Source organism: Pteronotus mesoamericanus, unplaced genomic scaffold (genome assembly GCF_021234165.1).
Source record: "Pteronotus mesoamericanus isolate MK-2021 breed Mesoamerican mustached bat unplaced genomic scaffold, CSHL_Meso_final contig_98, whole genome shotgun sequence".
Lineage (NCBI taxonomy): Eukaryota > Metazoa > Chordata > Mammalia > Chiroptera > Mormoopidae > Pteronotus > Pteronotus mesoamericanus.
The window spans coordinates 569,544-584,714 of NW_026555295.1; the positions used below are offsets into that span (position 1 = coordinate 569,544).

Here is a 15,171-nt window from a genome sequence, read left to right on the forward strand (position 1 = left end):
CAAATAGTTTTATCTCCAAACATCACCCAAGCACAGTAGTACTATGGGAAGCATAAAACTCATAATTCCCCCTTTCTGTGATCAAGCTGATTTGGCAATGCTGGATGTAGAGTTCTTGGTGAAGAGGAGAATCTGAAAATTCCCAGCTGGAAGACAGAGAACAAGAGCTTCTTTAAAACTTCCTGAGTTTATGTGCATCTCTAGATATGTCTTCGGAAAGACTAGCCCTAAGCCTGACATTGGAAATTCTGGGATATCACAAGTCATTTTATGTTTTTAAGTTGGCTATGCTGTCATGAAGAGAATGAGGCAAGTCTATGAACCAGGTTTCTCTGTCTGAATCTCTTGAGCAGGAAAGGGGAGGGGGTCAAAGGTTCATTCTGAGTCTTCTGTTTCTTAACAAACAGCTTAAAGGCAGTATCTCATAAAGACAGATTCAGGATGGCAAAACATTTGTTCCCTTCTGTTGTTTTAAATTCTCAGTCCGATAATTCCAACATTGCTGCCATGTCCGGTTCTGATGCTTGCTCTGCCTTTTTGAATTGTGCTTTTGCCTTTTACTATGCCTTGTAATTTTTTTTTTTTTTTTTTGGTAGTGGGGCATAATGCATTGGGTAAAGGGAACCACTGTAAACAGTCCTTTAATAACATGGTGGTGAGGTATGGGGGAAGAGGAGGCATTCTATGGTCCTATGATTAAGTGTCAATGTTTTAGTGAGCCTGTCCTTCTGGACTGTGAACTTCACAAGTGTTTTAAATTTTCTTCTCTTACTTTAGGTGTGAGAGGATGTCTAGAGCTGACTGGAGTTGAGTACTTCCATCCCCCCAGGTTAGTTAGGCTCTGATTATACCCCGCCGGTTAACTTGTTTCCCCTGATGACAGGTCTTGCTAAGAAGAACAGAGAGCTCTGGCTATTTTAAAAAAATGGTCATGTTCCCCTGCCAGAAGCATGAGGGTGTTTTTTTTGGTTTTTTTTTGTTTGTTTGTTTGTTTGTTTGCCAATATTTACTCTGGGAACATGGTTGAGCTCCTGGAGAAAGTACATTTCCAAAACTGTGCATCGCTTCCATGCTGGGCCCCCATGGTGTTTTTAACTCTTAGAACTGTCCACCTGGAGCCTCCAGCAATTTGTCAACAACAGTTCAGGCTCTCCTGACACTAGTTCTTGTGGAGGTTTCTCCTTGGGAGTCTGCTCAGGAAGCAGGGATGCCTTGTATCACTTGTCTCTCTAATTTTGGGGGCTGCAGGTTGTCTTGTGTCCTCCCCTCCCTTGTGGATCCAAGAAAAGTTGTTAATTTTCCCATCTCTTCAGCTTTTTACCTGCTAGGATGCAGCGGCTACTTCCAAGCTACCTACATGCACAACTAAAAACTGAAACTTCCCACGCTTCAGTCTCATAAACCTGCAGATGGGGGTGTGGGTAGGTGCTGTCGCATGCACACGTGTATGCCCAGTACCTAGTACCCAGTACCCAGTAGTAAAGGCCCTACTGGCTAAGAACTTTAAGTAGAGTCTAGTAGTTTAAAAATCCCTCAACGGACTAGTAAAAATGTCTTTATTTTTACTTTTCTGAGTGTTTTTAAAACACCAGCATCTGTGGTTTCACATTAGGAGTGTGCAGTGGTTTTCTTGCCACTTTGGGAGAGATGCCTGTAAGGGGTAACCCACGGCGGGCGCAGAGGTGGCGGCAGGGGGCGCAGTGCGGGGAGCAGAGAAGAGTGAGGCTGAGCATTCACACTTTGGAAATCAGCTTCAGGTTTGGTGTCACACATTTTCCTGAGAGTTTTAGATCTATCATTTCCTATTTTTCCATTCTTTTAGAAGCCTCTTTATTTTATTTTTGTAAAAAAAAAGTCATCAAGCAGCTAAGATGAGAGAGAGAGGGAAGGAAGGAAGGAAGGAAAGAAGGAAGGAAGGAAGGAAGGAAAGAGGAAGGGAGGGAGGGAGGGAAGAAAAAAGAAAAGGAAAGAAAAGAAAAAGAGGAAGACAGGAAGAGAAGGTGGTTTGAGGCTGGTGACGCTCGGTTCAGATGTAAACCTCAGAGGAATTTTAAACCTGTTCTTGGGTTTTATTACTACATTTTGGAGTCTTTCCTTGCCACTTACCTCCACTCCACTCCCAGAAATAGTAATTTCAGATTTGGAGAGGAGTGAAGCATTTTCTGAGAAATAGGTTGGGTAATGGTAATTTGGGGGTAAGATCTTTCAACAAGTTAGGAGGGTAAGAGACCTTAAATGTCTTGGTTTAGTTTAAACATAATGGCTTCAGGCTTATTTGTGGAATAAGAATTAAAAACCATAACCAAAAATCATTTGCGGGGGTGGGCTAAAGTGGGTAGCTGATTAAGGGATTAGTTTGATGATATTAATATGAAAGTTGGGGTGTGGTGTGGCAGAATTAATTAGAAAGATATGACCAGTGTAGTATGGTACAGATGTATTTTCACAGGATAAGACTTCTGCCCCTGGTTAGAGAGTTAGGGTACAAGTAACTCCTCAGGACAGAGTCCTTCCTTTGGTGCCTCCTGGTTCACTTTATGCATTCAGCCAACAGGATGCAAGCCTCTTTCCCGAAAGACTCTAGGGGAAAAGCAAGCACTGGCTATGTCACACATCTCCATTTTAGGACCCACCAAGTTGTTGCATCTTTACAAATTCTCCCCGACTCCACCACATTCCCCAAATGCCCTGCACAGGGACTTGGAAAAGCTTTTGTTGGCCTTCAATTGCCACACTTAGCACCTCTCACAGTTCAGTGTGATGTGGGGCTGACATTATTCTTGAATCACAGCAAGGTGAGTGAGAAGCAAGGGCTTCTTCTTGTTTATTTATTTAGTTACTTACTTACTTGTTTTTTAAAAAAAAACAAAACAAAAACCCAACTTTCTGCAGTGTTCAAAGGTCAATCCTGGGTCCTGCTCTCTCCTAGGCTTTGATGATCCGTGGTAAATTGAACCGAATCACATCAAATGTTCATTCAGGAGCACATTGGCCACCTTGTTTAAAAGATGCTTTCAAAGTGTGTGGGTGCAGATTGACCTTGCTCAGTAGCTGTCAGGCATAGAGAGGGTGTGTTATCTCCTTAACCTTCAACTCTGCAAATCCTAAACCTTTGTTAGTCTGGATTCCTTAGAAATGGGCTGGAAGGAACCAGAAACAATTTTGTAAATTGTTTTGTTTTGTTTGTTTTGTTTTTAAAGAAAAGTATGGACGGATGCTAGCCTCAAAGATGATCAAGAGACAGCCTAGCTGTAGACCCCTGTATAAAATAGAGACCTGAGGGGCCAGGTAGGAAGGGGAGAGTGGAGGGGTGGACAGTGACTGCAAATGGGTACAGGGTATTTTTGGGGGGCGGTGATGGGACTGTTCTAAAATTAGATTGTAATAATGGTTGTACAACTTTGTAAATTTACTAAAAATTATTGAATTACACATGGTATGTGAATTTTAACACAATAAAGTTGTTAAATAAAAAAACGAAGATAAAAAGGCGGATCACAAAGAACTATTATAGATGCAAAGAGTGATTGATAGCTCCTATTTGTCTAGTGGGATGGGCAATTACTGGTGACTCAGCAGAACCAGAGCTACATCAGAACAACTCAGAAAATTCTGTTCCTTTCACCAAGGCCAGTGAGTGGAATCCCAGGGAGGCAGATTTTACCTTGATATCAGGAGGGGCCTGCTGACTGTTACAAAGGCCCAATAAGAAAGAGGTAGAGCACAGCGCTCTACCAGGGCAGGGTACAAGGGATTCATCATTGTGCTGGGTGACAGATGCTTCCTGAGATGATTTCCAGCCCTGAGCTCCAGGGACTCCACTGTTGCGATGGGAAATCCCCCTTTCTCTCCAAAACTGTGTTTGTCCATCCGAAAGCCAGATGGTCTTTGCCCCATTTCTAATCCACCCGGAAGGGGATGTTTGTCTGATGCTCAGAGATTTGCTGATGAAAGAGGCCAGAAGGGTGCAAAGACTCCCTGAAGACTTACACTCACATAATAACAGGAACTGGGCAGCTGACAGACTGCAATTGTGTCTCCATAATAATAGTAATTAATGCAAGAATAATAACTTCATTTCAATTTCCTATTGCCACTTTTGTCCTAGGCATCACACAAACCCAACACAGAGAATTTGAGTCGCTTCTGGGATGTGAACTAGTGTTTTTATGTTTGTTTGTTTGTTTGTTTGTTTGTTTTTAGCATTTATGGGGTTTTTTAGATTATAAAAGTGCTATGTTGCCTGTAAGAAATTAGAAAAGGCAAAAAGCAATGAAAGATAATATCAATTAAATGGGAATTCCACAAGCCAGTGATAACCACTATTAACATGCATCTTGTTATATTGTTTTACAAAAATAAAAATGTGGTACATGTTATTTACTAAACCAGTTACTATTTAACAATATAATGCAGTCCTTCCAGGTTACTAAGTATGCTTCTAAAACATTATTCTCAGTGGTTGCATAGGGTTGTATTATACAATATATTTTAATATATTTAATCCATTCCCTGTTGTACTTTTAGATTGCTTCTAATTGTTTTTGCATTGACAATATAATATTTGAGGCCAAAGTATTTTTTTGAATCAAAGTATATATTCTTAATATAAATGCCCTAGACATGGGCTCTAGATAGAGAATTTCTGGTTCAAAAATATACAAACATTATTCAGGTTTTTTGATATTTATTTCCAAATTGTTCTTCAAAGAGTTTTTGCCTATTATACTCAAACCAACAGGTCATGAGCATACTCATTTCCCAATATGTTCTTTATTTCTAGTTATTATTATGATTATTAAATTGTATTGATCAAGTTGGTAAATAGCATCTCATTTTTTAGAAATTTGTGTTTTGCTGGTTATTATGGACCATGACCATTTATTTTTTCAAACCGCTGTTTGTATTTCTTCTTTTGTGACTTGTATGCTCATGTCCTTTGTTCATTTTTCTGTTGGATCATTTATCTTTCTCCTATTGATTTATAAGAGCATATATATATATATATATATATATATAAATGATATCAAATCTTTGCTCCCTTTATAAGTTGCAAATATTTTCCCCTAAATTGTTGTTTGCCTGTTAATCTTATTTTATATGATACATTTTTTATATTGTCAAAATTTAATGATCTAGTTCTTCTATAATTTCTGTCTATCATTCTTAGAAAGTACTTCCCGACTGCTGCTAAGGGAACCATCGCAGAAGGATGGTGTGTGAAAAATGTGAAAAGAAAGCTGGTACTGTTAGCACTCCAGATACATGGAAAGATGGTGCAAGGAATATCACAGAAAGTGGTGGAAGAAAGCTGGATGAAAATAAAGCTTTGACCTCAAAAAAAGCAAGATTTGATCCATATGGAAAGAATAAGTTCTCCACTTGCAGAATTTGTAAAAGCTCTGTGCACCAACCAGGTTCTAATTACTGCCAGGGCTGTGCCTACAAAAAGGGCATCTGTGCAATATGTGGAAAAAAGATTTTGGATACCAAAAACTACAAGCAAACGTCTGTCTAGATGTATTGATGAAGTTTCTGGCTTTCTATATGATTTTGCTTTCTGCTTTAAATTTTTGAGGCATATCAGAGATGTGCAAGTTAAAAAAAAATAACATGTTTTAAGACAATTAAGTTTAAACCAGGGAAGTTGATTGGTATTCATTTTTTTTGCTCTCAAGAAGCTCTGAGTAGCAACTGTATAATTAGTCTGACTTACATGCATCTGATTAAACTAGAATAAGTGGCAGATTTAACAACAACAACAAAAAATATTGGCCCAGTTCTGTATGCATTTTTTATTTAACATTATTCATGTAATTCTTACCATCCTCTCCCTCTACTTATATATATTGCAGAAGTGAAAAGGAGATCATTGTTATTTGCTCAGAGCTTGGCATCCAAACATATACTCTTCAGACCCTTATTCCCTTGTTGGTTGCCTAGTTCTTAGAATCAGCAGTACCTTAAATATTGCAGCTTCACAGGGTATTTAAGTATCTGAAACCATTATAGCTGAATGGTTCCTTAGAAATTAGCCCAGACCCAATCAAACACAAAAGTTGCATATATGATTTTTTAAAATTTGTTCTTGAAGCCATAGTGCTAATACCTTTCTTATGAGAATAAGAACACAAGAGATCCCACATATATGTCCAAATGAATACACTGGATTTCAGGAAAACACATGACTGTGAATCCACATTATTATGAAAGCCAAGAGAGCAGCGTTTGTTATGATGATGTACCATGGAAGTGAGTTACCACTCTTTGGGAAAGCTCTTTGAAGCAAAATGAAGCTTCTTTAGTTCTCTCCCCAACCCTCCCCCCCAACCAAAAATAAATAAATAGAACAAAGCAAACATTTTGATTCTTAAAATATGTGTATATATCTTCAAAGAAAGATTTTTGTTTTACTACTTAAGAGGTTCAGGACTTCTGCTTTGGAAACCTGCAGCCTACTGAGGGAAACAAAAAAAGTGTTCCCTAATGTCAAGTACAGTTTGTATAAATACCATTATCAAATGTGTAGAATAGATAACATGATATCCATAATATAGATATTGCATTTTTATTTTAAAATTATGGTAAATAAAGTTTTAACTTTATTAAGTTTTTAAACTAGTGTTTCTGAGATACATTGTTACTAATATCCAGAATGATCACAAGAATAATGTAAAATATAATAAAAAAAATAGTGAAGGCAAAAAAAAAAAAAGTACTTCCCTGTCCAAAATAAATACTCATATATATGGACTATTTCTTTATTTTCCTTAAGGGTTTTTGTAATTTCATTTTTTACAGTCACATATTTTTCTGGTGATGATGTTGATTTATTGTGCAAAGTATCCTCTTTTTTCCCCTAAATGGTTAGCCATTTGACTGATTATTGAAAATTGTATGTTTTATTTAACTGGTTTTGTCTAGTTTGGCAAATAGCTGCTTATTTCATATGAAGTTTATTCTTAGACATGTCACAATTTCTGTAACTATCATTGGGAACCTTTTTTCCATCAGATATTTTGAACTAGTTATTGCTTATATATATTAAAACCCTGGACTTTTAAATAATATGTGTTAGAACATCACAACTAACTACTCTCTTTTTAGTTCAAGTATCCTTGTCACAGAGAGCAGAAAAATAATTTTTTTCCAAAAGATGACATTAATTCTGAAGATGAGGTTTAGTGTTATTCCATCACACAGGGATAGATCTTCCCTCTGGACATTTTTTTCTGACTGTCCTACTGGAGACTGGGATAAACCCTTATCTGGACATGGTATGGCATATTTTAAAAAATATATACTATTCAAAAATATTTGCTACTGTTTTATTTAGGAATTTTTTCCTTGTGTTGATAAAATAAATTGGTCTGTAATTTTTATTGTTAAATTTTTGCCTTCAAGGGTGTATTAGCTTTATTTTATAAATTGAGTTTTATTTTATACATAAGAAATCTTTTACAGTTTATATTCTCTGGAGCAGTTAAAATTTTTTTCTTAATTATTTTTTTCTTAAAGGCTTGAAATAAGTCTCCAGTAAATTGTTTGATTGTGTCCTTTCAGACTATTATACCCCAGGTCACTGGTGAGTTCCCTTATCAATGTGTTCTCCCTATGCATCCTTAGATTTTTGCATCCCCAGGTCTAATATCTTCAAATTCTACTCCCAGATGTGCTCCCTGGCTCCTGCCTGTACCTATGAGTCAGGTCCTGTAATTCCTCTTGGGGTAGTAGCCACATTTCCATCCTCTGGCTCTCTGGTACATGATCATGGTTGTCAGCCTATAGATAACTATAATGAGGGTCCATATTGCAAGGTATTAGCCTGGGGTAAGGCCTTTCCAGGTCTCCAGGCAATAGGAGATTGCTCCCTGTGATAAGCAGGAGGTGACTGCTTCTCCTAGTGAAAACTATGCAGGGGAATTCTGGGGTTTCAAAATGATTAGGGTTATACATCCAAATGTCCCCATTCCGTGTCTCACAGATTCATTCTGTAACAAGATGCTGATTCTAATATGTGACACCTATTGTGTATACATGTTGTCTCCTTTCCTGTTTCGTTATCTTTACAATTAGATTCTAGCCTGATTTTTGACACAGCGTATTCTATAGCTGCTGGAAATGAGGGGATCTCACTAAATGCTTGTACAGAAGCAATCTGACTTTCACAGCATGTTTTGTATCTTAAGAGATGGCTTTCCTGATTTCATAATTCTTTTTTTTAAGACTTTCAATGCAATTAACAAAAGCTAGACCACTTCAAAACACTTACAATTACAATTGCCTACAATAAGTTCAAGCTCTATCCCTGTTCCTAATCCAGCACATCACCTCCACTGTATTGATCCCAGTCAACCACAGGCAAGAATCTTAGTAATTGTGATGTCAATGCATCTTAGAAGCTTTGTCCTTGTGTTGATAAAATTGGTCTGTAATTTTTACTGTCATTTTTGCCTTCCAGCACCACCCTACTTACAACCAGCTCTGGGGATCTGATGGCCATATGACCTGTGAATGGTCCATCTACAGTCCCAGAGGGCCCACTTTCTAGGACCACTCCTAGTGCCAACTGTCTTAGCTTGGGTTCTCCTAAAATCAGAACGTAGAATTGAAAGGAGAAGTAGATGAATGCATTATCATAGCTGGAGACTTCAACACCCCTCTATCAAAAACGGACAGATCCAGCAGGCAGAAAATCAGTAAGGACATAACTGAATTCAACAACATCTTCAACCAACTGGGTATAACTGACATCTATAGACTGCTTCATCCGACAAGAATACATTTTCTTCTCAAGCTCACATGGATCGTTCACCAAGATATACCACAGTATGGGCTATAAAACACACCTTAATACATTTAAAAGTATAGAAATCATACCATGTCTGCTCTAAGGCCACAATCAAATTAAACTAGAAATCAATAACAGAAAGATAACTGGAACGTCCCAAAATATGAAGAGATTAAACAACACACTTCTAAATAACACATGGGTCAAGGAAGAAATCTCAAAGAAATTAAAAAATATTTTGAACTAAATGAAAATGAAAACAGTTTATCAAAATTTGTGGGATGCAGCAAAGTAGTGCTTACATGGCAATAATGAAATTTTTATCATTAAAAACATATATTAGATAAGAAAAAAAGACCTATAATCAATAATTTAACTTTCTAGCTGAGGAAACTAGAAAAAGAAGAGCAAATTAAACCCAAAGAAAGAAGAAAAAAATAGAAATTAGAGCAGAAATCAATGAAATTGAAAACAGAAAATCAATAAAGAAAATCAATAAAACCAAAAGCTGTTTCTTTGAAAAAAATCAATATAATCTATAAACCCCTAACCAGGTTGACTAAAAAAAATTGCAAGAACACAAATTACCAATATCAGAAATAAAAGAGAGGACATCACTACAGATCCCATGGATTTAGAAAGATAATAAAGAAATACTATGGACAACTCCATGCCAACAAATTGATAATCTACATGAAATGGACCAATTCCTTGAAAGATAGCAATCTTCCAAAACTCACACAAGAAGAAATAGATGATATGAATAGTTTTATATCTAGTAAATAAATTGAATCAATAATTAATAACTTCCCAAAACAGAAAGCATGAGGCCCAGGTAGATTCACCGATAAATTATACCAAATATTTAAAGATGAAATAATATGTATTCTCTACAATCTCTCTGAGGATAAGAGCATAGGGAATACTTCCTAACTCATTCTATGTGGCTGGCATTACTATAACACTAAATCCAGACAAAGACATTGCAAAGAAAGGGAACTACAGAACAATATCTCTCATAGACATAGATGTAAAAATCTTCAACAAAATAGCAAATTGAATCCAACAATGCATTAGAGAACTATAACCATGACCAAGTAGGATTTATCCCAGATATGCAAGGGGTATATGGGAAATCTCCGTACCTTCCCTTCAATTTTACTGTGAACATAAAATAATTATTTTAAAAATTAATTATTTAAAAAACTCAAAATAAAAAAAGACAGGTGGGACAAATATAAAATTGATATAATTCCAAATGTATTAGTAGTTGCATTAAACCTAAGTGAATTAAATACTACAATGTAAAAACTAAGATTTTCAGATTGAAAATAAAGTCAAAAGCCAACTGAGGACAAAAAGGAGAGCCTAAGACCAAGGCTCATGTATGATTGTTCATTTGGGAGTGTAGATCTAGGAGTTGGGATAGAAATGAGGGAAGGACATGAAAATGAAATGGGGAAAGGAGAGTCCAAACAAGGATGTGTTATCCAGTTGACCAATCACTACAGTGTGCTCAACCCCAATAGATGATCTGAGAAGCTTTAAGGAACATGTATAAAGGACCCAAGGACAAAGACAATGGGGTGAGGACAGAGGATGGAATGTGGGAGGAGAGGTGGGTAGGGCAGGGGAAGTAATGGGGGAAAAATGGGGCAACTGTAACAGAACAACAATAAAAAAAAATATGCAGCTCAGGGCCTTGCTCCTAGAGGGGTGGGGGATGAGGAAGCATGTACTCCCTGGCTCCCCACACCCTTAGTGGGGCTTGCCCCAAAGACATGAACTACTTCTTACCCTGGTTGAGAGGCAGGATCCAACTGACATCCTATGCAGAGGGAAGACCTGAGGCCAGGGGATTCCAAGTGACGGCCAAGAGGAGTTCAGTCCACCACCCAACGCTGTGGCCGGATGTTTTCTTCTACACTTTTAAAATTTCTTTAAGGATTAGTAGTGTAATCAGGTTTTCTTCCTTAGAATGAGTTCTTTTGGTAACTTTAAAAATCCCTTTTCAGGATGTTCAAGTAGGCTAGAATTGTTTTCCCTTTCTCTCTTTTTTTTTTACTTGACTGTTGGAATGTTCTTTAATTTATTGTTGTTGTTTGTTTTACAGAAACCAGATTGGATTGAAGTATTAACAACACATTTCTGTTTTTCAGTAAATTAATTTCTGCTTTCATTATATTAATAATTTTAAAAGCTTTGCTTTAGACTTATTTTACATTTTAAAAACACCGCATTTCTTCTGAGACTAAAATAGTCAAATTTGTAGAGGTAGAGAGTAGAATGGTGACTAATAGGAGCTGGGGAGCAGGGGTTTGAGGAGGGGATGCTCAAAGGATACAAAGCTTCAGTTGTGCAGGATGGATGAGTTCTGGAGATTTAATGTACAACGCGGTGACTATAATTAATAACGCTATATTGTATACTTGAAATGTACTAAGAGAGTAGGTCTTAAGTGTCCTTACCATACACACAGAAAATGGGAACTATGTAAACTGATGGACATGTTCATTAGCTTGATTGTGGTGATTATTTTACAATGCATATATATATCAAAACATCACATTTACAACTTAAATGCATACATTTTTTATTTGTCACTTATACCTCAATAAAGCTGGAAGAAAGAATATACAAACCATGAAGGCTGTTGGATAGAAGCAGTGAATAAAGAGGTGAAAGTACCTTCTCTAATTACACAGTAAACAAACAAACACATTTTTTGAAACTTTCCTTCTTAAGATGGATACTTAACTCATTTATTTTCACTATTCTTTTATAAAAATAACAATAATCTGATTTTAGGATATGACCTTATAGGTTTGTCACATGCCAGAAGTTTTGAAACCTAGTATTGTTACTGGTACATTCAGAACACTGTTTAATTACATGTTTTATTTCCTTTCTTACCAGGAGTTATTTAGAAGAATGTAGCTTAATTTCCTGGATTTTGGATTTTACTATTTAATATTTTCTTACTAATTCTTTGTTTTGCTGGATTATGGTCAAAGAGAGTTTACATCTAAGAATGTATGGAAGTTTCTTTTATGATCTAATATATTAACTTAATTTATAAATGCCTTATGGCTATTTTAAAGGAACATTAATAGGTACTTGTGAACTATAAATGTTGAAAAGCTTATTATATTATTTAATTTCTTTGTCTACTTGATTCATCAAAGTGCATGAAAGAGATGATAAAGGTTACCAGTAAGATTACAATTCTCTCAATTACTTTTTGATTTCTAAGATTTTTATTTTTAACATTTAGGGAATATTTTATGAAGAATATAAACATCTGTGAGCTTATATCTTCTTTGTGATTTGCATCTTGTGTTGAAATGATATTCTATATAATGTTTCTTTTCTTGAATTCTTTGTTTGATATTAATAATACCATCCCTACTTTAGTTTTTGCTTGCTTTTATTAATGTACTATGTCTTTGTCATCCTTTTGAAAAAGAGCTTTATGCGTCACTTTATTTTAGGCCTGCCTTTTGAAAACAGTATACATTGCTCAGATTTTTGTGGAAGAAATAGAAATCATCTTATGTGTTTCAAGTGGAAAGGGCTTCAACGCAGGGGATTTGGTGCGTAGTGCAGTGTTAGGGGTGGCGGAGGAGTGGAGGTCGGGGGTCTTCACTGGGATACTGATTCCAAGTTACTGCGTGGGGATCAGGAAGCTAGTGCTCCTGCTGCCAGCGGAGCCACCTCCCACCTTTCCAAGTTAGTGACCAGATACAGAACTCAGCTCTGGCTGCAGCCAATAGTTTTGTCTGTTCAAACTTGTTTCCCATCAACCGGCAGCAGGAAAGTGGCCTCCACCTCACCTCCACTGACCAAAGTAGCCCTCTTCCTCAAGTGCATCTTCCTCAAGCATGTCTGATTGGCCCAACCTAATTTACATGCAGCACCTTGCTTTGAAGGCCTTCGAAAAATGTAATTTTGCAACCTCTCCAAATTGAAGGAGGATGGAATGGAAGTTAGGAGAGCCAGTCCAAGAACTGACCACACACTGGCAGGGCTGGATGTATCCTTTTGAATTCTGAGAGCCCTTCTGTTTCAAATGGGGAGTACAGTCCTATCACATTTACTATGGTAACAGATATTGTTGTTCTAACTTTTTAATTCTATGCTAACTTGTGTGTCTGCTCTCCTCTTCTGAACTTTTAGTATAGCGATCGACTCTTATTTGCTCTTTTTTTTGTTTTGTAACTTGTAAGTTTTAGATCCCATTTTATTCTACTATTATCTTTAAATTAAATCTTCATAAAGGAATATATATTTAGGTAATATATAATTTTAAGTTAAATATATATATCTATACATGTATACATACACATACCTATATCTTTTTCAAAGTCAAGCATAAATCAGCATCTATTGACAAGGGTACTAGTCAGGACTCTTGCTGGTAGATAACAGAAGCCCCCTGCTAATTTTTTTGGAAGGATATTTGGTAGATTATAGAATTGGTGGGAGCCCTGGCAAGTGAGGCTGTGAAAGGGGGAAGAAGACCAGGAACCAAGGCCCAGATCACACCCAGGACCAGCCTGTTTAGTGTCCTGCTGCTGCCACCAAGCCCCAGGCACAGGCCTCCCCATCTTGACTTCCCTTACTCTAGTTTAAATCCTGGATAGGTCTTCCTTGTAGCTGAACTTGGGCCACTGACCTGGGCTCTCCCCACCAGGGGTCTGGCAGGAGAGTGTTTGGCTTTTTTAACTTCATTAAACTAGGGCTGGCCTCACCTCCCACCCCCTGTACCTAGGAAGGTGTCAGAGGCTGGCATCCCAAACTGAAGTATCTATTGTACATACCCCTCAGTGTGAAAGGTGAGAAGTCTAGTCTTTTTTCCTTCTTTCTTCAGTCTGATCAATAAGCACTACTGACTGTCTTCATGAATCAGAAGCTATTGTAGGCACTACATATGAAAATCAAAAAGCCAGTTTCTGTCTTCAAGGAATGTATAGTCTGGTGTGGGAGAGTTAGATACTAAAAGGTGTTGTTTTACTATCATGAGACACATGCTAGAAATATGTATGTTCCCAGGGTGGGATTGGAGCAGAGGAAATAGATACTTAGCCTATCTAAGAAGGAGAGGACTAGGGACTGACCTGATTTTGAAAGAGAAGGATTTTCCAGATGTCCGGTTGCGGGGAGGCCACATAGACCCAGAAATGTGGAACCCCACAGTGTGCAGGAAATCAAAGCCCTTTGCTGTTAGCAGGGCATGGACTGCAGGGCAGAGCCAGAGCATACGAGGCTGGTGAGACTCCAGATCACCTCTTGAGAGAGGAGGGTGACCTGAGAGAACTCGGGTCATCCCCACGTCCACCAGGGTGGGGACTAGTGACTCTTTCTCTCTGAGATCTACTGTGTCTTTGGACCCATAGAGCTTCTAATCCTGATGGAGCCTGGAGAAAGAGAAAGGGGCAAGGGAGAGATGGCAGTCCTGCTAGACGGATGCCCTCAGGACAGCTGCAGCCCTACGGTTTGTCTTAGAAAAATCTCCTACAGGGTAGTAGACACCAGAGAAGGTGGCTGGGCTTGAGCAGTGTTGGGGAGGGCACCCCCTTTGCATTTCTTAGGAGAGAACCATCTGGGTCAGGGAATTTGCATTGGAAAGGCCTTAGTGGCACAAGAGAGGAAACCATTTGGTGCCTGGTGCCCCTCCCCTCCATCAGTATCAGCTAGAAAAGCAGCAACACCCACGGAGGAAACACAAGAGGGACTTCTTCCCTGTCTCCCCTCAGGCCTTGGGCCCAGAGCGCGGGAAGGCTTGGGACGTGTTTGGGAGGTACTTAGGAGATGGGCTCCATCCCCCAGGCCTCCCAGCTCACTTCCCAGCTCCCAGCTGCTAGGGCCACAACTTTCAGTACTGGAGTAAGAGCGTTTCAATGATTTAAAGTGATTTTTTAAAAGTTCTGGAGTCTTGACAAGCTGTGGAAAAGGGAGTGTGACACAGCTGAGAGCAGTTACTAGAAAAAATAAAAACCCTCATGTCTATAGCCCAGTGAGCTGGGCCTTCTCAATAAACTAATTTGATAAGCATTTTCTGGTGGCTAATTGAGAACAGGAAGGAGGATGATCGTTACACAGCACGAAACACTTCAATACTTTTTAAAATTCTCCTTAGAATCTTGTTCTCCTCCCAGCAGCTGCTCAAATGCCCTGCTCTCTTCCACCACCCCCTAAATCCTTTTCTTCCCTGTGTTTTCTTATTAAAGCAATCTGCCACGGCCATCCCCACCCACCAAACCTGTCTTGTCAGGACTTGACCTCAGCAGGCTGAGTCACACGTGCATCACTGTGCATCATCGTTGGGCTCAGGTCCGCATCCCACTTCCGCTTCCGGCTCCAACCCCGTGGTTAACTCC

The 15,171-nt window shown here is 38.3% G+C and overlaps 1 protein-coding gene across 1 annotated transcript; it reads left to right on the top strand.

Moving 5' to 3' along the window:
- The first annotated feature begins 5,189 nt into the window (after nt 1-5,189).
- Nucleotides 5,190-6,139, top strand: LOC129081387 (cysteine-rich PDZ-binding protein-like). The gene has a single exon (XM_054586931.1). The coding sequence runs from the start codon at nt 5,213-5,215 to the stop codon at nt 5,516-5,518; it is 306 nt and encodes a 101-aa protein (XP_054442906.1). The 5' UTR covers nt 5,190-5,212; the 3' UTR covers nt 5,519-6,139.
- The last annotated feature ends 9,032 nt before the right edge of the window (nt 6,140-15,171 follow it).